Source organism: Alnus glutinosa, chromosome 4 (genome assembly GCF_958979055.1).
Source record: "Alnus glutinosa chromosome 4, dhAlnGlut1.1, whole genome shotgun sequence".
In the NCBI taxonomy this organism is placed as follows: Eukaryota; Viridiplantae; Streptophyta; class Magnoliopsida; order Fagales; family Betulaceae; genus Alnus; species Alnus glutinosa.
Genome location: NC_084889.1, coordinates 32,637,312 through 32,664,460, shown reverse-complemented (window position 1 = coordinate 32,664,460; position 27,149 = coordinate 32,637,312). Strand labels below are relative to the sequence as shown.

The window sequence follows — 27,149 nt, the reverse complement described above, 5'->3', positions numbered from 1 at the left end:
GTAACTCTCGTTTAGCTTAATTGTTTTATTTTGTTTCCTTTCCATACCCACCTCCATCGTCAATCATTAAGCTTCATCCAACGTTTTTATGCTCCGTTTGTTTCAACGTAAAATGATTTTTTAAAAATGATTTTGGCATTTTATGGTGTTTGATAGAGACAAAAAATAATGATCAACGAAAATCATTTTTAGTTTAACCAAAAAAATTTCTTTAATTTTTAGAAAACGATTTACGATTTTCAAAATCGTAAATCGTTTTCTGAAATTAAACTCTTCGTCTTTATATGTACATTTGATATCCGATTGCCGGAATCTAGCAATGGTCATTCGTCGGAATCCAACCGGCCCCAGAATCCGGCAACATCCGGCCATCAGATTCCGGCTATGGTCAGAAGCCGACCGGATCTGGATGGATTTGGCCAAAATGATAGGGGTTCGGACGGATCTGGATGGTTCCGGCCGAATTTGGCCAAAATGGCTAGGATTCGGCCAAACCTGCTCGTCGAAATCCAGCAGCGGCAACCGGATGTTGCCAGATTCTGGCGGCAGTTGTCAGACTTTGATTTTCGTCTTTCGTAATGTTTCCATACGAGCCAAACGCCGTAAAATATTTTCAAGAAAATCATTTTTTTTTAAAATGATTTCGCCGAAAATATTTTACAACGAAATCATTTTACGTCGAAACAAACGGAGCATTAATTGCATGTTTTTGTTCAATCGCTTAGTATTTCTGTCGTGTTGTGATTTTTTTTGGGGTCATATTTAATTTGGTAGGGAAGTTTCCTCTCCATACCCATTGCCCACCTCCATCGTCAATCATTAAGCTTCATCCCACTTAATTGTTTTTGTTTATTCACTTAATTAGTATCTCTGTCGTATGAGTAATGCTACACATCATCCTCTTGTCCTCCTTTTGTCCTCCCAAATTTGATGTGGCTCTTAAAATCACCATTGAATTTATGATAGATCATTATTGAATTTTGATCCAATGGTGATTTTAAGAGCCACATCAATTTTGGAAGGATAAAAGGAGGACAAGAGGATGATGTGTAGCATTACTCCTGTCGTATTGTGTTTTTTTTTTTGGGGGTGGGGGGGGGGGGGGTAATATTTTGGGTAAGTTTGAAAATTTCAGTCAATTAAAAACACCAATTCAATTAGTTAAAGATTATTATAAGCTGCCTAAATTGGTGAGTATATAGTACCACACCTAAAGTTATTTCATAATTAATACTCCTTAGGCATTAAATTTCATCAAAATCATACTTACGTAAATTTTAATTGAAGGATTTCCTACGGTACCAGGCTACCAGCACTGTATTTTCTTTATAAAGTTTATGGGAGAGCGAAAGAAATTAATCCAAACTTCTAGTGAAAAAAACAATAAATATTGAAGAATGAATTGCTAGATAATTGTGGACTCTTCACCCCTAGTCCGAGGAATATATGTACCTTTTCCTTTAAAAAATATATCAACAAATAATTCCTTTTGGCCTTTTGAATTGCCAAAAGAGAATAGGGAATTTCGTCCAAGAGTGGCTCATAGGCAAGAACGAAAAGTCATAGACAGGTCGTTGGAAGAAAAAAAGAACAAAAAGAAAATTAACAAAAAAGATTGGTAATAGTTTAATTTATTTTTTGGGTTTTATAAAGAAAAATTTGTAGCCACAACGTAGCACTAAAATAGTAAATTAAATGTATTAGTCATTTGTACATGGGCATCGTTGGATCATTCTTAGATGATCTCACTCACTTACCCGCTTACTGCATTTTTGCATCTACAGTATACTTGAAGTATTTTACATTTAGAAATATCAGCAAAGTGATTTAATATTGTTAAAGAAAAATAACTTCTTTCAATTGCTCTGTTTTAGACCATATAATTAATTGCTTAAATAGTTTATTCATGAACTAATTATTGAAAATGAGCTTTTCATTTGTTGTGGAATATAATTTCTACCACTAACTTTTCTTTTTTAGTCCTCAAAAGAGTAAAATGCGAAAAAAAAAAAAAAAAAATCTTGATCAATTTTAGAGTAATATAATGCTGAAAACCACATTTTTATTTTATAACTATCATTTCCAACCAACCTTAATGAACTGTTTGGCAACCGAGTGGAATAATTATTCCACTCGGGTTTTAGAAAAAACCCACTCACCCGCATAAAACCCGGATTTTGACCCGAGTTTTGAGAAAATTTAATGCTGTTTTTCAAATTAATGGTGGGACCCACGCGCAGGAAAAGTTAACTAAAAAAACGCGTGGGTCCCACATTTAAATAATAAAATATCAATAATTTAAATAAATAATAAAAAAAGAAATTAAAAAAAAACAGAGGGGTGGCTGCCGGCTGGCAGCCACCCCCCTTGGGGGAGGCCGCGCGGCCACGCCCGACCCTTGGGGAAGGCCGCGCGGCCTCCCCCGAGTACTGGGGGTGGCCGCGCGGCCTCCCCCGACCACTGGGGGTGGCCGCGCGGCCACCCCGACCTCCTCTGGGGGTGGCGCGCGGCCACCCTTAAAGTTGGCAGCCACCCCTTCCTTCATTTTTTTTTTTTTTTTTTTTTTTTAATTTTTAATTTTGATTTCAATTATTTTTTTAAAAAAATATTATTTATTTTTTTAATTAAATAATCAATATATAATAAATTATTATTTCACACAACTTTTCAAAATACCAATCATTATACACAACTTTTTAAACTTCCAATCATTTCTTACTATTAAAATATAATATTTTTCAATCTCAAAATTCAACACCCAAACACAATTTTTTACCTCGATATTTGTAAATAGAATTAGAATTCAATTCTAATTCTAAAAATTCAATACCTAAACGCACCATTAGGATCATTCTATTTGTTTAGATGAATGATTATTTTCATTGAACACGAGAAAGAATACAGCCTCACTCTAGCAATTCAGCTAGATCAAAAGCAAAACAACAAAACCCAACAAATACAATACAATCAAAACCTATATAACACGCATTTACAACCAGACAAGAGCCAACAACATCCAACCTGCTAAGACTAACTACTAACAATACAAGCTATTAGGGAAATTATCTGCTCATAAAGGTTGTGGGCCACCAAGCCCATGATCAGCCCACAGTTAAGGCCCTAAATAATATTAAGTCCAGCCATTAGGTTTGTTGCCATTTTTCAGCCTATAAATACATATTTATAATAGGTATAAAGATAGACTCAATTATCTTAAGCACACTGTTTTCTCTAAAAATTATAATCAATACTCTCTGACTTAGGCATCGGAGGGGGATCGTCGGCACCTTTCGACGCAGTGTTTATTATTTTGCAGATCATGAAAAACAAGGTAAATCATCAGGCAACGCGTCACCATGCTAGAAACTGTATCAACAGTTTTGCGTCGTCTGTGGGAACGATGAATCGTTTCTTGCAAAAAATAAATCTGGAATGGTGACTCGCGATCACATCTACGCCTTCATCAAAGATCTGCACCCACACACCACGACGTCACGTGGCTGTAAATTTCTTTCGGCAAAAACGTGGAACAACACGCAAACCAGCAGACGCACAACTATGGATCCAAATTCGACAAGAATCATCCTCATTGCACCACCACGCCATTTACATTCGACGATACCGAATCGGTATTGGCAGACAGTAGATTTATGTTCATCTTCATCAAAAAAAAAAAAAAAAAAACTTTCTGTACAAGTCTTTTCCAGTTACAAGAATCGAGGGTCCAGGATAAGTTTGTGCTCGAGACATACAAGAGCGCCAAAAACTTTGTTCACCCTCCGTTGTGCAGATCCATGATGGTCTATCTCAAATTTACGTTCAATCACGCTGGATTGAGGGTGGTTTTCGCCACGTACGCAGATAGACAGTTGTAGGTTTCTATTTGTTCAAACACAAACCGCCAGATCCATGATCTCCAAGATATCTTCAATCCCTGAAAAAACAAAAAAAATGCTTCCACTGCCCCTACGAGGACGAGACCCATCTCACGTGGTCCGCGATTTGCGCTTCGCTTCAGACCTCCACCACCGGGTCATGGCCCGCCAGGAGCAGGATCTTCAGCAACAAGCCTATCACGCAGAACCCTCCTCTCCAGAAACCACGGGACCCAGGCCCTCGTCCAGGTTGTAAGGCTCAACACTCTAGTGGGCTTGAAACGGGTGGGCCAAAAAGATTCAGTAATGCTGGGTCAGACTCGTTGCAGTCCTGTCTAGGCCCCCCCCCAAAAAAAAAAAACTTACTGTGTGTCGAGAGCTCCCTCCTTGGAGTCGGGTTGCCAGATCCTGTAGAGGGTCGGTTTGGGATCCCGAAACGTCGACCTTCTCTGTTCCTTGGTCGCCGGTGAGTACAGGTAGTCCTTCTTCTAGTCGGTTTCCCGGGACCTCAGATCGGTCTCTCCCAGAGGATTGTCCGAAGCTCGGATTTCCTCTCCAAATGCCCTTGGCGAAGGTGGGTTCACCCTGTTGGGCAGGAGCTTGAGGCATGACGCTGTCACTCATGAGCCCAGAGATATAGTTTCTGATGAACCGTTACCTCTTTTGCAGATAAGTGCTTTGCTATTTCCTTTTTCTTTTACATAGATAAAGACAAAAATAGGAGCATGGTGTTCAAATCTTCTTTCTAGCTCTTGTTTCTCTTTCTAAAAAGAAGTGAAGGGATGTGGAATAGAAGACCATGTCAGGTCACGTATCAAAGGCACAAAGAAAGCTAATGAAATCTTGATTTATGAGTGTTACCAACTTTCACGTAAGATATTTTTGTACTTTTACGTAAGATATCTTTTTATGATAAAAAAAATACATAGAAAAAGAAGAAGGCTCTTTAAGGCATTAATGGCCCATAAGCTTTTGTTGCTGTCATAGTTAATTGTCGACTAGTCATAGTTACTGTCATTGTCATTATGCATGAGATATATATTGAAGAGCCTCTGGTCGGTAGCTTGATTAATCAACTGATTGATATTTCAGCCCCTACTACTTCACTATACCACAATGATTAGGCTATTGATGGCTTATGCTTGAAAATGGAATGATATTTTTTCTACCCTCTCAAGGATTCTGGGCTTCTGGAAAGGTAAAAAGGCTGCAGCAATTGAAGATCTTGTTGTTGAAAGATATGTCTTTGCACTTTGTTGGGATTACCCTACCATGGCCACTGCATCAGACAAGCTGCTTCCATTGTGGACTGGCCCCCAGGATCTGGACTTCTCTGATATGGTGCAGTTTTTCTTCTTCGCCCACTCATTTTTAGGGCAGTGTAACACCTTTGGTCAGAGCACTAACTTCCCTGGACTAGTAGTTGGCCTGCTGGAGCAATTGTTTGCTGTGCCTATACCAAAAGAAATCGAGGAACTAGATTTTTGCAGACCCATCAGAAAGCTTTCCTAGCTATGCTTGATAACGGCCTGAACAATGCTAATATGTTCTCACCTCCATTGCTTCTCAAGCATTCTGGATTTGACAAATGTGTTCAGGATGAACTCCTTGAAAAGGGTTGGACCAATTCTTTGCAGCTGGTGCCTGTTCTTGATCTCTTATTGAAGTTGGACGCTATTGTTGATAAAAGAGCTATAGGAATTTTATCCAGGGCCTATTGGGAGTCTATGTTGCACGATTTTCCCTTTAATCTACATAGTCCTAGTGGAATCATTCTTTCTTGTGTTCTTAGCATAAGAGGGATCATTTACATACTAGATGGGCTGATCAGAATAAAAGATGCAAGAGGAAATATCCTCCTGGAGACTGAGCTACTTGAAGCCTCGCAAATTCATTGGAAGTAGTACCACTCCTGCTCGTGGTTCTAGTAATTTTCAATCATTCATTTCCTGCGAATAAGCTGCCGCTTTGGTTGCAATCTTAGCCGAGGGTGCATCCTGAGCCGAGGATCCGATCCGAGCTAAGGATCCAATCTAAGTCGATGGTCCAATTCAAGGACTCAATCCGAGGTTCTCTCTCGAAGAGCTCCATGCCAAGCTCGCCATCTCCCAGGGGAACATTTCAAGGGTCTCTTCCGAGGAGCCCCAACGCACAACTTCATCAGAATATCTAGATAAGTTCACTCTTTGCGTTTTCGTTTATGCTAGTCTACTCACAACACTTGATAACTCAAGAAACACGATTTTTAGCAATTCTTTGTCATGGAGAAGTATAAAATTTTGAGACAGTCAAATGTATCTTGATTGGAGACATTAAAAATTGGCTTCTCATCGCAACACAAAAAATGATAGCACATCATTACTTATTTTAGCATACACGAAAACGAAGCAACATGAAATAGAAGGCTTCAAAAACTTTTATACTCAGCCACACTTTGTTCTTTCGACAGTCCAACACCAAAATCCTAAAACATTCATACTTAGCTAAAAATCAGCTAAGTATAAATGTTGGGGGGTACCAACCCGATGAAATAAAAACATGATTGAAATAGAAGACTATATCAAGTCTCATGATTGAGAATCTCAGTGCAATTTTACATATTTTTTCACACTAATAAATCGCTAATTGCTAGACTCTGCTACATATATGCATACATATGTGCCTTTAAGATGCATGCGAGACTAATATTTCAGGCCAAAGGTCTCTATCAAGCGAGACCAGAAAATTCTGAAAAAATGCCCGCTCGTGAGCAAAAAATATGGCCAGGCAACTTCACCATACCCGGAATATTCTTTAGAAGACAAGGCATCATCGCTAATTTCGCTCTACCACGGTTCTCAGCTTCTCCACAGCCTTTTTGAATTCTATGTCGCAACGATGGGGGCTACATCACCCCAAGCTTGCACAACACACAAAGGAGCTTTAATGTCGCCTCGTTCGATGAAAGCCTCACGAGAATCAATGGTCACTCAAAGCATCTATTCCAAACTTATGTTTTTGATCTGTTTGTCTTCTAGTGATTTGCAGATACAGGAACTCCACTGAAAAGCTCAAGAGGAGAAAAAGACAAAAGTCTCATCATGCCTCGAGTAGACTCGGCATGACTCGAGCACCAAAGACTTGCGCCCCCGAGCAAAGGTCTCTGCATACCTCGAGCACACATAAGCCTCGGCATGCATCGAGCGCAAAAGCCTCGACAATCCTGGGCAAAGCCTCATCATGGCCTCCAGTAGACCCGGCAATCCCGAGCAAAAGCCTCGGTACGTCCGAGCACGAAGCCGAGCAACCGTAAGCCTCGGGCCACCATAAGCCCAGAGCCGCCGTATGCCTCGGGCCATCAAATCAACTCAAACCAGATCAAATCAATTCAAACTAGATCAACTCAAAATGTTGTCTCCCTCGGTTTGAAACACAACCGGCTTGGGAAGACACACCCGATCATGTCCCTCGGTAACAGTGGGGGGTGACTCGACTCGGCTCAACTCAAACCAGATCAACTCAAAGTGTTGTCTCCCTCGGTTTGAAACAAAACCTGCTCGGAAAGACACACCCCGATCATGTCCCTCGGTAACAGTGGGGGGTGACTTTGTTCAACTCAAACCAGATCAAATCAACAACAATTGTGCTTTCAAAGTGCTATCTTTGTGTTGCAACGCCAACAACCACAGTTGTGTGAAATCAGTCCATCAACTCAGGTATGCAAACTAATCATAATCCAATATATATTCATTTGTACTAACAAATTTCAGGGGTCCTACTCCGGCAAAAGTCGTGGCAGAAAATCATATGGGGAGAAAACCCCTACAACAAACCTTACGGGGAGGCAACCCCTACAACAAACCCGATCATGTCCCTCACTGGGGGTTGACTCGGTTCAAATCAAGCCAGATCAAATCAAAGTGTTGTCTCCCTCGGTTTGAAACACAACCTGCTTGGGAAGACACACCCGATCATGTCCCTCGGTAACTCCGGGGGGTGACTCGGTTCAACTCAAACCAGATCAACTCAAAGTGTTGTCTCCCTCGGTTTGAAATACAACCGGCTCGGAACACACACTCCGATCATGTCCCTCGGTAACACCGGGGGGTGACTCGGTTCAACTCAAACCAGATCAACTCAAAGTGTTGTCTCCCTCGGTTTGAAATACAACCGGCTCGGAACACACACTCCGATCATGTCCCTCGATAACACCGGGGGGTGACTCGGTTCAACTCAAACCAGATCAACTCAAAGTGCTGTCTCCCTTGATTTGAAACACAACCAGCTCAGAACACACACTCCGATCATATCCTTCGGTGACACGGGGGGTGACTCGATTCAACTCAAAATGTTCTCCCTTGTTTTGAAATACAACTGGTTCGGGAAGACAACCAAGTCACTCCGATTATCTCCCTCGGTAATGATTCAAGTACAACAGGTTGAAAGACAACTTAGTCACATATACGAGCTACCTTCCTCGGATTGTAAGGTACCTCGGTCAAATAATTAACACCCTCGGGAATAACTTAGACAACTCAGTCAAATGTCGGCCTTGCAATTCTACTCGCTATTTTCAACTAACCTTGAGCTCCTGATCCCAAGTCCCTCGATCAATCCGGAACACTCAGTTCTTGGTCCCGAGCCTGGACATCGTTCTTCAGCTGCTCTACCTCGGGTGCCAACCTGCATCTCGCCCACTCGAGCCTCCGGCGAGGGATTAACATTTATGAACTTTCAGGTTCCCCCACAACATAACCAACTTGACAACGAACGAAAGGACTGAGACAACAAGGATTTGTCTTCTCGGCATCAAACAAAGATTCTTTCAGGACACGCTTGACACTAGGGGCATCCCTTGTAGGGGCATCCCTTATGGATATATGCTCCTCCGGAAATTCATATTCCTAATGGCAGAGTACACTCTTCACTTGGCAAATGAGACCAAGCGCAAGTTTGCCCCTAGCGGGCTGAGGCCTCTTTGCACCCTCACCGGCCATGACGTTCTCCTTATCAACATCTTCACTCGGCTAGGAGTAATCAATTAATGAACGGCCCATTAACTGCTTCAACAATCTCCCGAGGAGGGTTAGAGTTCTCTCCCCTTCGGACACATGTTCCTCTGCAGTTTATTCTACTATGCAAAAATTGGGCAAAATCACCGTTGGGCTCGAGTCTCGCATAACCTCGGGAGAGTCCTCGATATGAACTTTAAAAACTTGAGCTAGGGCCTCGGCCGGTTACTTGGCAACTTTCATTTGAAGCACACGCCTCGAAAGAGACGCAGCCAAAGGAAGGTTGTTCAGAAAAGCTATTCAAAGTTTACCAAAATTCGAAAACAAAATTGCAGAAGGGAACTCCCAGATAAGTCTCCATTCGTGGATGCATGCTTAGACTTTGCTATGCCAGATGCACGCTTGGATTCCGTGACCGGAAGAATTGCTTTCTTCCTAGTTATGGCTTGTTCCTTTTCCTGATCGGCTTTCTCCCAAGCAGTCTTAACATCAGCTATATCCACTCCTAGCCTGGCAACTTGAACTCGGAACGAACAACATCAAAACCCAAGAAATGAAGATTTCACCAAAGAGAAATATTCATTTTACAAGTTGTCCAATTTATCTTCTCAATTGTCCCCAAAACTATCAGTTGGGGGCCCAGAAGTCAAGGTCCTGGGAACGAGATTACCACGATAGGATTTAGTGGCCCACTCGTCCCACACCGTAATATACAAGAACTCTCGACCCAGTTGGTGAGTTCGGATGCCCTTTCATCAGGTATACTAACCAGGAAGGAACTCCTTCGAAATCTCTTATTTCGGTCTTCAGCACTCTATTGCAGCTTGATTACAGCTTACTTCCCGGCCACAGTTTACTCCTTCTATGGCATACATCCATGCAGCCAGCACTACCTTCCGAGCCTGAGATACATTAAGCTTCATAAAAGGCGCTCTTTGTCTTTCTGAGAATCAGTCAGTTCAATCAACACCCATCAAGTCACCTGCTGACAACATGCACCTGAGATTGTGTGGGCCTGTGGCCGAACCGGAAGCTCAGTCAGATCGACCGAAACCAGAGAACCTGACTGGTCATCAGAATCTTATGAATATCCTAACCCCTAGGTTAGGAACATACTTCATCTCAGAAAGCTCCACTCCAGGAAATACAAGAAGAGCACACGCAGATCCGACATCTAGTTGGTCCCGAAAACAGATTTGGGCGAAATATACAGGGATCCTTATCCCAATATTATCGCTGGTATTCACGGGACCGAGATTCTTCCTACTTAGCAGTTATCCTCCTCAGTTGGGGAAACTCGAAAAATTGAACAACTTCCTCTATCGGTCCGAAAGGCATCGAGCCCAGAGGCCAGATGGTCTTTATCTCCATTAACCTCGGTTAAGTCATTCAAAAACCCGGCCTAATGTTACTTTAGATTCGCATACCCGAGCCTCAAATGCATCACGCTGTTTCCGGCTCTCTGTGAGCCCTACAACCAAATTATCCTTGGCCTCTGATTCTTTGGCAAGCTGAGATAGTCCTAAAACCTATGCCGCTCGCTAGGCCTTCTAACAACCATGGTCTCAACAAGTGCCTAATGACCGACATTGCACCCTCAATACTGATGAACAAAAGTAACTTCAGTCACAAGTACAAAGAAGATTCCTGATGCCCAACTAGCTGGACAAGTCAACCATGGGAATCGGGGGATAACTGTTAGGGAAATTATATGCTCATAAAGGTTGTGGGCCACCAAGCCTATGATCAGCCCACAGTTAAGGCCCTAAATAATATTAGGTCCAGCCATCAGGTTTGTTGCCATTTTTTCAGCCTATAAATACATATTTATAACAGGTATAAAGATAGACTCAATTATCTTAAGCATACTGTTTTCTCTAAAAATCATAATCAATACTCTCTGACTTAGGCATCGGAGGGGGATCGTCGGCACCCCCCGACGCAGTGTTTATTATTTTGTAGATCATGAAGAACAAGGCGAATCATCAGGCAACATGTCACCATGCTGGAAACTGTATCAACACAAGCAGAAAAACTCAACCTGACTATCAATGCAGGATATGCGACCAATTAAGCCCCCAGCTTTCACACAGAGCATTAATATTTACATCAGACTTGCTGAATTTCCCTTTCCATATGATTCTATGCTTAACATCCCATACCACAGCTTGCAGCATTTGTTCCCCAGCTCTAGGAAGTTTGTCGTGTCTTATATATAGTATTCCTCTGCCACCATAATGATAAATTGTAGCACTCAAACATAATTCGCAAAGATTTGCCATTAAGCTGATCTTATCCCTCCATTGCCTTATACCAAGGCTCACAATCTCAAGACCATTCAGTAGGGGAGTCAAGAATCAAGTTGTTCTTCATAAGATCCTTCCACAGTCATGAGCTAAACCCACAACCAAAAACCAAGTGCTCAATATTCTCAATACAGCTACGGCAGAAAGCACAAGAAACATCTTTTCCATAAAACCCAGCTCATCAGTTTCTCTCCAATTGAGAGACTATTACGAAAAGCAAGCCAAAGTATAACTGCTTGTTTGGGAATATCTAATGCATATTAAACCAATTTCCACCGTATATTCTAGTTTTGGCTTCTTGCTCCCTATGTCTTCCCACGTAGCAATAGCTTCTTTGAAGTGACCCAATTAAATGGCTTTATCTACATGCATCTCCTATCTCTACGCAAGGCAACTTGCTTTGAATATGAACAAGGTCCACTCCTTGCCTTTCATTAACGAAGATAATTTGCCTTCTAATTTTCTGCCAGAATCATAAACTACATGATAGCCATACCTCTCAACCAAGACCCCGTCCGGGTGCCACCAATCTAATTAAGCAAAAGAAGATAGTCGAACCATCCCTCACCATAAACCTGAACTTTTTTTGACAACATTCCTTAGCTTTAAAATTATCCCAATCTAGGCTATTACTCCTCATTAATAGCCTACCATTGTCATTTGTTACGGGTAAATAGAAAAATGTAACTGGGTCATATTTTTATGTTTTTTTTAAGTCAAAGGTCCAAATCATTAAATGTTTCTTATCTTTGGCATTGATAGGAATGAAGCTAAATATATCCACGCAATTGTTGATGACATCTCAAGCTGGGTAAGGCCTCCACATTTTGACGTTGCCCAATATCCCGTTGGAATAGAGTCTCGTATAAAGAAAATCACTGAGCTTTTGAAGCTTGAGGTGAATGACATTTGCATGGTAGGAATTATATTTGGAATTATTGGAATTGGTAAGACCACTATTGCGAAAGCAATCTATAACTCGATTGCTTATCAGTTTCAAGGTAGCTGTTTTCTTGCAAACGTTAGTGAAACTTCAGGGCAACCGCATGGTCTGGTCAGATTGCAAGAAATGCTTCTTTATAAAATCCTAGGAGACTCAAGTTTGAAGGTTGACAGTGTTGAGCAAGGGATCAATTTAATAAAGCAAAAGCTTTCCTCTAAAAAGCTTCTTTTAATTCTTGATGTCGTGGATCAGTCGCACCAATTAGAAGCATTAGCTGGACAACATGATTGGTTTGGTTCAGGAAGTAGAATCATCTTCACAGCAAGAGATACAAATTTACTAACTAAATATAAATTGGGAAAACTGCAATTTACCCCCCTGATGTTTACACGAATTTTCAATTTTGGAACCAATGTTTAGATTGCTTCAATTGCACCCAAGAAAGTTGAAAAAAATTTCAATCCACCCCCTTCCGTCCAATTGCTCCGTCTGATGAGACGGAAATGGACCCACGTGCGCGGCATGTGACTTATATGCTCTTAACCGGACGAAAATACCCTCAAAAAATTGAGCCGTTGTTTTCTAAGTCACCCGTTTTGTTTCATGTATATTTGGTTCAAATATTGTTTAAGGAATAACAAGGGTTTCGAATTTGAAGGCTGACGGAGACGATGGACGCCTCGACACAGGACTCGACCCCTGGCCAGATACCCGTCTGTTCTGGGCAATCGATTGGGCACTCGAAGGAGAGGATGGAAGCAAGGTCGGAGTCCCCACAGAGTGTTGCCACTTTTTCACGGCAACGAGTATGCTACTGCGAGCGGCCGATGAATGTGAAAACGGCGCACACGAGCAAAAATTTCGGAAGAAGGTTTATGGGGTGTGAAAATTGGAAGGCAAGTAGTACTTATTCTGATCGATTTTAGGGTTTCATTTTGTATTTGGGAGTTCAAATTTGCAATTTTATAGTCGGCTTTTGAAATCTGGCTTTTTTGCATATATACCATTCGATGTTGGATTGTTGGTGCTAAAAAGTGGCAAAATCTGGAATGCATTCCAGACAAGTTGGACAAGTTGCAATTTTTTCATTATTTGTTGTGTTTTGCAGATCCACAGAGATTGTGGTTTCTTTGAGTGGGTTGATCCCAAAATGTGTGCACATGGTCAGAGGGTTGTTGGTCGATTGGTTGAGTGGCACGAAAGTTTGGTGGCAGAAACTAGACGATGTGAAACCATGGTTGAAGTAGAAGTTGGGAAAGTGAAGGCCGAAATGGAGAAAGAGATTGAGAAGGTGAAGGCCGAAGTTGACAATGAGAGGAACGCAGAAATTGCACAATACCGTAAAGAAATTGAGATTTGGGGGATCAAATTTGAAGCAGTGAAGAAGAATTACCACACAATGCTTGTGTGTTCGTGGATTTTATTTGCATTGTGTTTCTTCTTCGGACATGCAGCCAAAAACCAGGAGGACAATAGGGTTGGTTATTTGAGGTTGCCTTGAGTTGTATTGTTAGACATTTTTTGTGCACTTCAATGGGGCCATAGAAGCTAGAAGTGAACCATTTTTTGTGCACTAAGTTGTGTTGTGGTATTTTGGTTGCTTTATTGCATGTATTTAAGTGGGATTGTTTGTAGTTGGAGCTGCTTGTATTTATAAAGTAACAGAATTTTATCCCATTATATTTTTCACACTATCATTGATGGAGTTCATGTGCTTGAGCATCTTAAAATACGGGGTCGATTTGTTTGGGCCGATGAACCCCGAGTCCCTTTCTTGTTAGTTGCCTAAACTGTCTTCAATTTTTAACTAATTGTAATCAATCCGGATACGTATAATTCAGATTAGATATAACAATACAAGTATATAAGCACACAATTTGGACCCAAAAGGTAAAATTATATTCAATGCTAATGATTGCAATTTAGCTAACCGAATTGCAATCGATTTGGGCAGCTAATGAAGAAGGATTAATTTCAATGGAGTCTCATTGTCCAAACAGCCCATTCGAAACCCTTTCTCATTAGTTTCATAAATTGGCTACAATTTGGTCAGCAAATTAAGCCGATCCCAATACACATAATTAACATTAGATATAATAATCAGAAGTATATAAGCACACAATTGTCAATTGGGTCCAAAAGATAAATTTCAAGCATTCTCTTCAAAGTAGCGTAATTACATAATTCTCCCTGTCCCATATCAACCACATGACACACCCAAAATTTATTTCTCCAAAATCAGTGTTGACCTGTTCATATTGTTAATGCATTCCAAAACCACACAAATATCAAAACCTGCAATGCATTCCAACATCATAAAACACATTGTAATCATTACACAAAAATAAGCAATTCTGCATTGCTAGTACTGTCTATCAAACACAACCACCAATCCTGCATTTTATGTACTGTATCAAACACACAACCACCAACTGTCAAACACACAACTACCAACTGTCAAACGCACAACTACCAATTGTCAAACACAGATTATGCACATGTGCATTAAATACAAGCACATATTTAATTAACGCTTCCATTCTGGCCTCATTCTCTTCCTCTTCGCTTCAGCAATCTCAATTGCCTTTTCAACAGTGGCCACCACACGTTTGCCCTTGCTTTTGGATGCCGGATTAGTTGCTGTCCCACTGGTTCCCGCACTGCCACCTCGAATTGCATGGCCCCCTTGGATTGCAGGGCCACCTCGTTCATCACTATCACCCTGAGTTAGATCAATAGGTGTGGTGGGACCCGGTTTGGACTTCCCAAAAATAGCCGCGACCCTTTGTGTCTTCCGTCTCCTTGGAGAAGGTGGGACAGGATTTGTTGTTGCTAGTGGAGGTGGTGGGACTGGATTTGTTCTTGTAGCCTGTGTAGGAGTTCTTGAGGTGGTACTTTGTGTCTGTTCCAAATGAGTCAAATAAGGTGTGGGACTATCAGTATGCATATAGTACATAATAAAAAAAAAAATAAAGGATAATAAAGATTAATAAACGCACACTGTCTGGAGGTGGGGTAGGCAGCACAACACTTGCTTGGGTACTTCTCATTGGACATGCCCTTTTATTGTGCCCTCTGCCTTTACACATGGAGCATTTCATCCTAGCACCAAATTTTCTCATTCTGTTTGGATTTTTCGGATCTCTACGTTCATCAACTTGCCTTTTTCTTACCTTCTTTGGTCTACCCGGGGCCACTCTTGATACTGGGGGTTCCAACTTGTCATGCTGGGTTGGTATCCACTGCTCTTGACTAGGCATTGGGTATATAACTGGCGCATATGCTTTCTTGTACATCTCCACAGTGAAGTACTCATCAACATAATCCTCTGCATTCTTACAACTATGTCGAATAGCAGCACATGCATGCACACAGGGGATTCCAGACATTTCCCACACTCTACAACCACAACTTTTTCTCCTCATGTTGACTACAAATTGTCTACCATCTGGACCAGTCACTTCAAACATGTCATCACCAGCATATAGGGCAATACAGTCCATTGATTCATTCCGGATTGCATCCAACTTATTTTGGATTTTAGGAGTTAACTTCCCTGTCAAAGTTTGAATGCCATCCCTCTTAGCCTGGTATCTCCTCATCAACTTTTTTCGTATCTGCTCCAGCATGGTCAAGATAGGCTTATTGCGAGCCTTTAGAATGTATGAGTTAAAACACTCACATATATTATTCTGCAGAAGGTCACACTTTGAATCCGTAGCAAACCATGCTCTTGACCATGTACTAGGATCAATTTTGGCCAAGTACTCATGGGCATCACTCTTCATTCTCTTCAGCTCACCCATTACCCTTAGAAAATCCCCTTCAGTGTATGCAGAAGCTGCAGCCCATAACTTCTCCTTTAGGGCAATTCCTCTATGCCCCCCAATGTCCCTATAGTTCGCATAAAGATGCCTTACACAAATCCTGTGATCGACGGTTGGCATGACATAATCAAAGGCTGGCATTAGACCCTACGATCAAAAAACCACAACATTAGATTAAGAATGTTAGACATTTTAAAATAAAATGAGATCACACGGGGCACTAACCATGACTTACCTTCTGTCGATCCGAAATAAATGTTGGCCTGCCATGCCGCTCATGGTTCCCAAGATCAGACACTAGGGTTTCCAAAAACCAGATCCAGCTGTCCTTAGTCTCAGCTTCAACTACGGCATATGCAATCGGATACATGTTATCATTGCCATCGCGTCCAACTGCAGCTAGAAGTTGCCCCTTAAATGGCCCTTTAAGGAAACACCCATCCACCCCTATCACAGGCCTGCAACCTTCTAAAAAGCCCTTCTTCATGGCTGCCAAAGAACAATACAGTCTTTGAAACCTTGGATTCGCCTCGGGTACTGTCCTATCCACTTTCATCACAACACAACTTCCTGGGTTGGTTGCTCTCAAGGTCTCACAATAGTCCCACAAGGCCGCATACTGACCCCCATGGTTGCCATATATTTTTTTATTAGCCTTGATTCTTGCCCTATACATCATGCTCGGATTCACATCTATCCTCCATCTTTCTTTCACTTCATTCTGTATCACATGTAATGGCATGTCGGGCTGAACTCTAAACTTATCAATCAGTTTATCGGCTATCCATGTAGAGTTTACAATTGAGTTCCTAAATTGTCTGCCACACACATGTCTACCTTGAAGGCTGATTATCTGGAATGTAGCTTCATCATCCACCTGTCTAGCATACACTCTATAATTACACTTTGGTTCTTTACATACAACAATACACTTTCTTCTCTCATTTTTTTTAAAGGTAATGTCCTTGCCCCTCTTAAGATTGAACACCCTAACAGCCTCCCTAAATGTCTGTATATCTGGGAATCTCATCTTAACTTCCAAACTTGGATCCTCTCGGTCAACTGCATGGAACTCAGACCCTCTTGACTCAGAATTTTCAACTTCTTCATCACTAGCTACTGGTGAGACAAGTATGTCACTTCTAGCCATATCAGAGTTATTGTCATCGTCATCATGACCAACTTCATCTTCATTATCACCATTACCACCCTCTTCACTATTCTCATCATCACCACCCTCTTCACACTTCTCATCACCCTCTTCACCCTCTTCACCCTCATCACTATTCTCATCATTACCACCCTCTTCACTATTCTCATCATTACCCCCTTCATTATCCTCTACATTACCTTGTTCAACCCTAGGATTATCATGTTGTACATTAGAGGGTCCAGAACTATCAACATCAACACCAACATCAAATACGTCTTCAGTATCACTAAGCTTATCATCCCACCAAGGATCATCCAAATCAGCCCTACCTCCATATTCATTATCATCTTGACTATCCTCTTCATCACCTCCTCCTTCCCCAAAAGACACAATATATAATTGCAAAATGCATGCCCATCATGGCAAGCAGACAGGTTCAGCACATCATGGTCTGAAGTAATTAAATGCAACCCATCAGCAAGACTCTTCACGGGGTCTTTAAAATACATTAAATCCCCTAACTTATATCCATATTCCTTACATATATCTTCAATTTCAAAGAAAGATAGTTCATCAAGGTCAACACTATCTTTGTGCAGTTCAACTTCACCACCCGTATACTCACACCCAAAACTCCGGTCAAACCTACCCCCAAAATGGACCTCAACCACTAGTTTATTGTGTGCCATCCTACGAGGTAAATTTAATAAAACATAGTAAGTGACATGTTGTAAAATTAAATAAAGGCCAACAACACATTAAGTGACATATGGGGACCACAACACAGCAACCAATATACACAACCACAACTTCTCATCTGGGGACCACTACTCTTTTTTGAACACACAATACAGCAACTAACTTCACACACTGGCACCATTTTTCTCATCTGACCACTGTTGTTTTTTAAACAGACAATACACCAACTAACTACACACACAGACATAATCATGTACCATTTTCTCCTCATGGGGTAAATTGCAGTTTTTTAAACACCAAATCAACACAAAGCAGCACATCATGCACATGTAAAAGCAAAGCACATGGTCCCATCATCATACAAAGCCACAAAGGTAATTGAAATTCAACAAAACACACGGACCCAGTAAGAAAGCAACTTCTCAATAAAAAATATACAAAGCCAATCATTGAAAGCATCTTCCGAATAAAACAAAGATTTCATAACCCAAAAACGACGGAACCCTAAGCACATTTTAGTTCGGTTCTTTCGCTTCATTCAAGACAAAATAAAGGAATTATCGAATGAATTTAAAAGATATCATAACACAAAAACGACGTAACCTACTTTTGCACAAAACCCTAAATTTAAAAGAGGGGTCTTTTTATTTGAACATACCTTGATCGAACACCCACTTCGGTCGGTTTAATCACGACAACCCTTAGCCCAAAGTCGATTTCGGCTGAAATTCGTTGGTGATGATAATCCGCAAAGGAATACTGTCTTCAAAAATTTGTTGTTGATTCCGGAGATGTTTTTCGGGTTTTTACTTTGCACTTGAAACTGGTTTATGAATTTTTAAATGCATAAGCGGACCGGTCTTTTTTAATTTAGAAAACAACGGCTCAATTTTTTGAGGGTATTTTCGTCCGGTTAAGAGCATATAAGTCACATGCCGCGCACGTGGGTCCATTTCCGTCTCATCAGACGGAGCAATTGGACGGAAGGGGGTGGATTGAAATTTTTTTCAACTTTCTTGGGTGCAATTGAAGCAATCTAAACATTGGTTCCAAAATTGAAAATTCGTGTAAACATCAGGGGGGTAAATTGCAGTTTTCCCATATAAATTTGATACAACATACGAGGTGAAAGAATTGGATCCCAATGAAGCTCATCAGCTCTTTAGTTTTGGCATGCCTTCAAAAAAGGCAAACCTGGTGGTGACGATTATGTGGAACTCACAAAACATGCAGTACATTTGGCCGGGGGATTACCATCATCATTAGTAGTTCAAGGATCGTCTCTATGTGGTAGAAGTGTAGCTCAATAGTCCATTTACAATCCACAATCCAAAAAACCCAAATACAGTTGGTATTAGAGTCATGTTCCTAGATGGCTGACAAGGATTCGATGAACCAACTTATTGAATCAGTAGACAGTAGCTCAGCTACATGATTCTTGTATAGCTTTGAAAGCAGATAAAGAAACACAACAAAAGGTGCAGGAAAGACAACCAAAGTTGCCAGAAGAGTAGTTACAACAAGTGGGGAGCCCAGCCACTGGGGCTGCAGTGTTTGGAAAAGATCCTGACCAGCTAGCCTTCCAACAATTCCTTTACTCAACTAGACAATCCTCTCTTTGACTCTCAAAAGAACCTCGGAGTTTCCAAGGTTAGATGGCACTGATCCCACAGGTTGGTTATTAGTTTGTCCAATACCATATCATATATATGCGCGCAATATTCTTCTTATTAATTATAGTTATTTTGATAATATGGGATTTGCCAATTCTTAACTACACATAAACAAACATAAAGGAAACATTCCAAATCCAAATTGTCAGACAAATTTACAAATTTTCAAAATGCCATTTTAATGAGTTAAACTTTTAGTTTAAACTATAATTTTTTATTTTTAAGTTCTGATAACTTAAAAATCTTAATTTTTATTTTTTTGAATAGAACACAAATTAGATAACTATAACCCCCAAGTCTGCATAATTTGATTCAATCCTTCCATTACATAACTATAGATGGCAACGGTGGAGTTACAGGGCTAGAGGCCAGGGGACATTAATCGACCGATGACCTGCCTAAAATCTGACCCTTATGGAGTTTGTGTATGCATTTCTCTTTCAATTGAGCTTATCATTAATGACCCAACTATTTAGACTTCTATTTTGTAATTATTTATGAGAAATGTTACATGTATTTAAATTTTTGCAAATGAAGCCTTACTAAGATGATGTGGAGCTTATTTATTGGTACTCGTAACATTTCTTTTAATTAATTGTTTTGATGTTCTCCAATGAATAAGTTCTACATCAGTTAGTAAGGCTCCCTTTGTAAAAGTTTAAGTACATGTACCATTTCTCTTTATTTATTGGGGAACTTTACTTCATTCCCTGTACTTCCATTATATTTACAAATATCCCTCATAAACTTAAAAAATTATCAATTTTGTGTATTTATCTTTCAATTTTACTCGTTCATTAAGATTATTATTTTTTTGGTTAAATTATTCATTTATTTTTACAACAATAAGTGAAATTTGGCTTCAAGGGAAAGGGGAGGGAGAGATCCAGTGGGATCAAGACTCATTAGAAGTCAAGTAGGTGCTTAAAGTACTAGCATCAGCTTATCTAAATCTCATTACATTCCCTAAATGTAAGAAAATCTTATAAAAAAAAAACTCCACCAACAAACTCTCTTGAGAACTTACAATGGTTTATATAAATTTTTTTACGCAAAATGGCTAACAAAAACCCACTTTTGCTAACTTAGCTAATCACCTTTCAAGACCTTATTCCAACAGCTTACCTAAACTCCTTTTCTAGTTTATTAAAATCATAAATTTTAGAATTCATTTTAATTAAAAAAAAAAACTCATCTCTACCCAAAAAACACCAGATAAAACTCATCTCTAACAGCATAATTGGTTATTGAAACTTTTCTATGACATATGTTTATTGAAACTTTTGGAATGATTTTTTGGTATCAATCTATGACAAAAATTGATTATATATTTTGTTTGTTGTAACTTTTAGTTTGATTGTTATGAATCTATGTCATATGTTTAGTGAAACTTTTGGAATGATATTTTGGTAGTTGTGATTGTTGATTAAAATTTAAATTGTTGCAATTATATTGATCATGGATTGATAGAATTGTAGTAGAATACAGAATTCGGATTGCAAAGATTGTAGAGTTTTAGATTGCAGAATTTTTATTTATTTATTTTAAAAATGCCTTAATTAGTGGCATGTCCATATTGACACGCCACAATATATGTAGTGGTGTGTCATTCTGCAGGCATGCCACTATACATATTGTGGCATATCGTTTTGACATGCCACAAATTAGGGCGTGTTAGAACGATACGTCACTACATATAATAGTGGCATGCCGAAAAGACACGCTACTAATTTATGGCATGTCAATCAATGGCATGCCACAAAGTTAGAAATACTAACACTATTTAAGCCACTAAAAATTAGTCATAAATCACTTTAATTTTTGTAGTGATAGTATTGTATTTTTCTAAGGAAAATCGAGCTCTTGATGAGATTGATCTTTCCACTCAAGTCTGGTTTTATTAGTTTAAAAAAACAAAGTTCTGACTTTTGGAAGGAGAGATTATTATTATAAAGCCGCGCGCTGCACCATGCATGCTGAGGAAATTGTTTATTCTGCAAAATTCAGACTTAACCCAATTGAAGCAAACAAGTTTTAATACTAATCCAACAGTTTTCATTTGCAATGGCTCCCAAAACAGGAAAGGCGAAACCCCATAAAGCTAAGGGAGAGAAGAAGAAGAAGGAAGAGAAAGGTCTCTCTCTCTCTCTCTCTCTCTCTCTCTCTCTCTCTCTCTCTCTCTCTCTCTCTATATATATATATATATATATATATATGTACTTTTCAGTCTTTTTTACAACTTAGTTCTTCGTCTTTTTGGATTAATTCATTCTCCAAAAGATAAGGTTCTATGTCATATTTGTTTTTCATTTATCTGCATTTACAATTCACTTTATGAATCTATCGGAATTTGGTTTGAGTCTGACGGTTTTATCATAAAACGGGACCACCCTCCCAAAAAATTTTCCTAACTTCAGTTGAAAATCCTCTTAACCCCCTGTTGCCCACCCTTAACCGTTCATAAGGGGCAATCCCTTTTTTCTTTTTTCCTTTTTTTTTTTTGGACCTTTTCCATAAACAATATCAATTTCAAAACATTTTTATATTCTTTCACTTTTTATATCACATCAATAATTTTTTTATTAGTATTTAAATAAAAAAATTCACAACAATGCAAATTTTTTTTTTTTTTTTTTTTTTTTTTTTTTCATATAAATTCTTTCTACTTTATATCACATGAATCACTTTTTACTACCACTAAAAAAAAAAATTTCCCTTACTTTACTTTGAAATTTGACGGTTTTCTATCCCTTTACTTTGAAATTTGTCGGTGATCAGTGACCCCATAATCGATGGAAACAGTGCTCTTCGTTTCATTTGAAATAGAGAAGAGCCAATACTTTAATTTTAAAGCGGCATAACTGCCATTTTATTTTTTGAGGGGTTTATTTGTCATTTCACATTTTTGAAAACAATTTAGCCCCTCTAATATAAATGACTGGCTCCTCGAGAGTAAGAGTGGAAATGCGGATGTGGACGCAGTTATTAGCAATATCCGTATCTGCATTATGTGGTTATCATTTTTAAGTATCCCCATTCAAATTTGCAAGTGTAATCTGAACAATAGTGTTCAAATATAGATAATATTTTTTTAATATTTATTAGAAGCAATAATTACAATTTCAAGGTCTAAAAGTTCAAAACCCTCATTACCTTATATGCAGATAACGGATAATAACAACATTTAATAACTGCAATAGCCACGCCGATATAGATCGTAATTCCATGATTTGAGTTCCAGAAGTTTAATAAAAAATTTACAAAAGAAATGTTAAACATATCATTATTTTGTGAAGTAACGCGGCATTGGTTTATCCAACATCAACATGCACTTCCATTAATTAAGTTCGTTCCTACGTTCCCATCGATGGATAAAATAACATTTATGGCCATGCAGTTACATGCATTGAATTTCCATGAGACATTTAAAATAAAAAGGAGGTTCGACTTTTTTTTTTTTAAAGAAAAAAAATTCCAAAATCGTTCGCAAGTAGGCCAGGAATTGCCTTCGCCTTGTACGTAGAAAGGCATGTAACATGCAGCCGTGCAGGAAGGAACTAAAAACACGGAAATGAAGTTGCGAGATCATTTTATATCCGGGAACGCATTTCACAGTCCCTATGACAGACCATTCCTGGAATGGATCGGATACTGCGGTTGCCGGTTCATCTGGTTCATCTCAAATCGGCCGTTCATAGCAGGTTGTGTTCAATTGGAATGGAAAAATTTGTTTAATTACTTGTACGTATTTTCTGTTTATATAAACATCTGGTGATCGATTGACTTCTAGTTTGATAGTTTTTCATTGCTGACTTAATCATGCATATATAACGTACAGATCGAGAATAACTTCTTCCATGGCCTTCCAAGGAGCGTCTTCCTCTTCTTCTTTCACCCGTGGATGGTGGACTTATGATGTGTTCTTGAGTTTTAGAGGCAAAGATACTCGCAACAATTTTACTGCCCATCTATATGACGCTTTGGATCGAAAGGGAATCAATACCTACATAGATGAGGTCGGCCTGATCAGAGGAGATAACATTTCACCAGCACTTGTCAACGCTATTGAAAACTCAAGGATTTCAATCATTGTACTCTCTCAAAACTATGTGTCATCCTCATGGTGCTTGGATGAACTTGCGACGATCCTCGAGTGTAAGGAAAAGAAGGGACAAATCGTTCTACCAGTGTTTTACAAGGTACATCCATCCGAAGTTGTACAACTAATAAATACTAGTGTTGGACAAGCATTTGTTGAACTTGTAGAAAGAACAGAAGATGATCAAATGAAGGTACAGAGTGGTTCGGCCTTTGAGAGAATACCGAGGTGGAAGACAGCCCTAACACAAGTGGCCAATTTGTCCGGGTGGCATTTAGATAACGGGTATGGTCTTTTAATTTGCCTTCGTTAATTTTTTGTCTGATTCTAGTTACAAACACACATTATACACACATTCCTCCTCGTCCTCGATATGAAAGGGGAAGTTTCCTCTCCATACCCACCTCCATATATAGTCGATCATTAAGCTTCATCCAACGTTCTTTCGACAACCGGCCACTTAAATGTTTTATTTTGTTTCCTCTCCATACCCACCTCCATCGTCAATCATTAAGCTTCATCCAACATTCTTATGCTTCGTTTGTTTCGGCGTAAAATAATTTTGGTATTTTATGGTGTTTGGTAGAGATAAAAATTAATGGTCAACATAAATCATTTTCAGTTTAATCATAAATTTTTTTTTTTTAATTTTTGGAAAACGATTTACGGTTTTGAAACCGTAAATCGTTTCCCGAAATTAAATTCTTCATCCTTATATGCACGTTTGATATCTGAATGCCGAAATCCAGCAACATCCAGCCATCGGAGTCTTGTGGGCGTGCGCCGGAATCTGGCTAGATTCCAGCTATTTCATAATTAATATTCCTTAGGCATTAGATTTCATCAAAATCATACTTACGTAAATTTTAATTGAAGGATTTCCTATGGTACTAGGCTACCAGCACTGTATTTTCTTTATAAAGTTTATGGGAGAGCGAAAGAAATTAATCCAAACTTCTAGTGAAAAAAACAATAAATATTGAAGAATGAATTGCTAAATAATTGTGTACTCGATCTTCACCCCTAGTCCTAGGAATATATGTACTTTTTCCTTTAAAAAATATATCAGCAAATAATTCCTTTTGGCCTTTTGAATTGCCAAAAGAGTATTGGGAATTTCGTTCAAGAGTGGCCCATAGGCAAGAACGAAAAGTCATAGACAGGTAGTTGGAAGAAAAAAAGAAAAAAAAAATTAACAAAAATATTGGTAATAGTTTACTTTATTTTTTGAGTTTTATAAAGAATATGAGGTTGTCGTGTCTTATATATAGTATATAGTCATCTGCCACCATAATGATAAACTGCAGTACTCAAACATAATTCGCAAAGATTCGCCATTAAGCTGATCTTATTCCTCCATTGCCTTATACCAAGGCCCACAATCTCAAGACCATTCAGCAGGGGAGTCAAGAATCAAGTTGTTCTTCATAAGATCCTTCCACAGTCATGAGCTAAACCCACAACCAAAAAACAAGTGCTCAATATTCTCTATACAGCTACGGCAGAAAGCACAAGAAACATCTCTTAGCTTCCATAAACCCAGCTCATCAGTTTCTCTCCAATAGAGAGACCATTACGAAAAGCAAGCCAAAGTATAACTGCTTGTTTGGGAATATCTAATGCATATTAAACCAATTTCCACCATATATTCTACTTTTGGCTTCTTTCTCCCTATGTCTTCCCACGTAGCAATAGCTTCTTTGAAGTGACCCAATTAAATGGCTTTATCTACATCTCCTATCTCTACGCAAGGCAACTTGCTTTGAATATGAACAAGGTCCACTCCTTGCCTCTCATTACCGAAGATAATTTGCCTTCTAATTTGCTGCCAGAATCATAAACTACATGATAGCCATACCTCTCAACCAAGACCCCATCCGGGTGCCACCAATCTAAGCAAAGGAAGATAGTAGAACCATCCCTCACCATAAACCTGAACTTCTTTTGACAACATTACTTAGCTTCAAAATTATCCCAATCTAGGCTATTACTCCTCATTAATAGCCTACCATTGTCATTTGTTACGGGTAAATAGAAAAATGTATGCGGATCATATTTTTTTATTTTTAAAGTCAAAGGTCCAACTCATTAAATGTTTCTTATCTTTGGCATTGATAGGATCAATGAATCTAAATTTATCCACGCAATTGTTGAAGATATCTCATGCCAGGTAAGGCCTCCACATTTATACGTTGCCCAATATCCCGTTGGAATAGAGTCCCGTGTAAAGAAAATCAAAGGGCTTTTAAAACTTGAGATGAATGACATTTGCATGGTGGGAATTATATTTGGAATTATGGGAATTGGTAAGACCACTATTGCGAAAGCAATCTATAACTCGATTGCTTATCAGTTTCAAGGTAGCTGTTTTCTTGAAAAAGTTAGTGAAACTTCTGGGCAACCGAATGGTCTGGTCAGATTGCAAGAAAAGCTTCTTTATGCTATCCTAAGAGACTCAAGTTTGAAGGTCGACAGTGTTGAGCAAGGGATCAATTTGATAAAGCAAAAGCTTTCCTCTAAAAAGGTTCTTTTAATTCTTGATGGCGTGGATCGGTTGCTCCAATTAGAAGCATTAGCTGGACAACGTGCTTGGTTTGGCTCAGGAAGTAGAATCATCTTCACAGCAAGAGATACAAATTTACAAACTGAATATGAAGTTGATGCAACATACGAGGTGAAAGGATTGGATCCCAATGAAGCTCATCAGCTCTTTTGTTGGCATGCCTTCAAAAAAGACAAACCTGATGACGATTACGTGGAACTCACAAAACATGCAATACATTTGGCCGGGGGATTACCATTGTCATTAGTAGTTCAAGGATCGTCTCTATGTGGTAGAAGTGTAGCTGAATGGATAACTGCATTTGGTCTTTAAAAAAGAGTTCCTGATAGTTCTCTTGACGTTGCACGTTTCTTCAAAGAAGAGAATTGAATGCGAATTATGTCATAATTAAAAAGTATGCGTCTTTTTGGGTACGTATGTATAACCTTCCATTGGCATGTATGGGGAAGACTTCAGTGCAAAAAATCGGGGCCTCTGTTGGAGCCGTGGAGGATGTTGATGTAGATGAAGATGATCCGGGATGGGGAGAGTATGTCAGAGTTAAAATTACAGTGGATCTCAAAAAACCACTGGCTCGGGGAAGAATGCTACATCTTCCGGGCAAATCAGTTTGGGTAGCTTTTAAATATGAGAAACTACCCAGGCTCTGCTATAAGTGCGGAATTATTCTGCATGGTTTACAGGGATGTAGTGGAGAAGGCAGTTCTAGCAGTAACTCGTCCTCGGCGCATGATTCTTACGGCCCATGGCTGAGAGTCACTTTCCCCGTTCGTAGGGGCCAGGGAGGAGATATGTGGCAGCGCCGATCACAGGGGGAAGGGGATGAGGATGATCAGTTCGGGAGGACCACTGCCCAGATTCCCCGGAGGTCCGTATCAGTCAGTTCAATGGAGAAGGGGATTGACGGCGATGACGGCGATCTCCATGGACGGAAACCTAGCGCCCAGACGGAGGAACAGTTTCGGGAAACAGAGCGCAATTGTCGGGGAGGAGTTAATGGGGGAGATCCTTACCATGTTG

General features: G+C 39.6%; 2 protein-coding genes and 1 pseudogene across 2 annotated transcripts; all 3 read left to right on the top strand.

The window, feature by feature from the left end:
- The first annotated feature begins 5,389 nt into the window (after window positions 1-5,389).
- On the top strand, window positions 5,390-19,104 carry LOC133866335 (disease resistance protein Roq1-like; annotated as a pseudogene).
- Window positions 19,105-23,106: 4,002 nt separating this feature from the next.
- LOC133866334 (disease resistance protein RPV1-like) lies at window positions 23,107-23,913 on the top strand. Its single transcript, XM_062302852.1, has 2 exons — window positions 23,107-23,168; window positions 23,306-23,913. The coding sequence occupies exons 1-2, from the start codon at window positions 23,107-23,109 to the stop codon at window positions 23,877-23,879; spliced, it is 636 nt and encodes a 211-aa protein (XP_062158836.1). The 3' UTR covers window positions 23,880-23,913.
- Window positions 23,914-25,658: 1,745 nt separating this feature from the next.
- LOC133866333 (disease resistance protein RPV1-like) lies at window positions 25,659-26,469 on the top strand. The gene has a single exon (XM_062302851.1). The coding sequence runs from the start codon at window positions 25,659-25,661 to the stop codon at window positions 26,439-26,441; it is 783 nt and encodes a 260-aa protein (XP_062158835.1). The 3' UTR covers window positions 26,442-26,469.
- The last annotated feature ends 680 nt before the right edge of the window (window positions 26,470-27,149 follow it).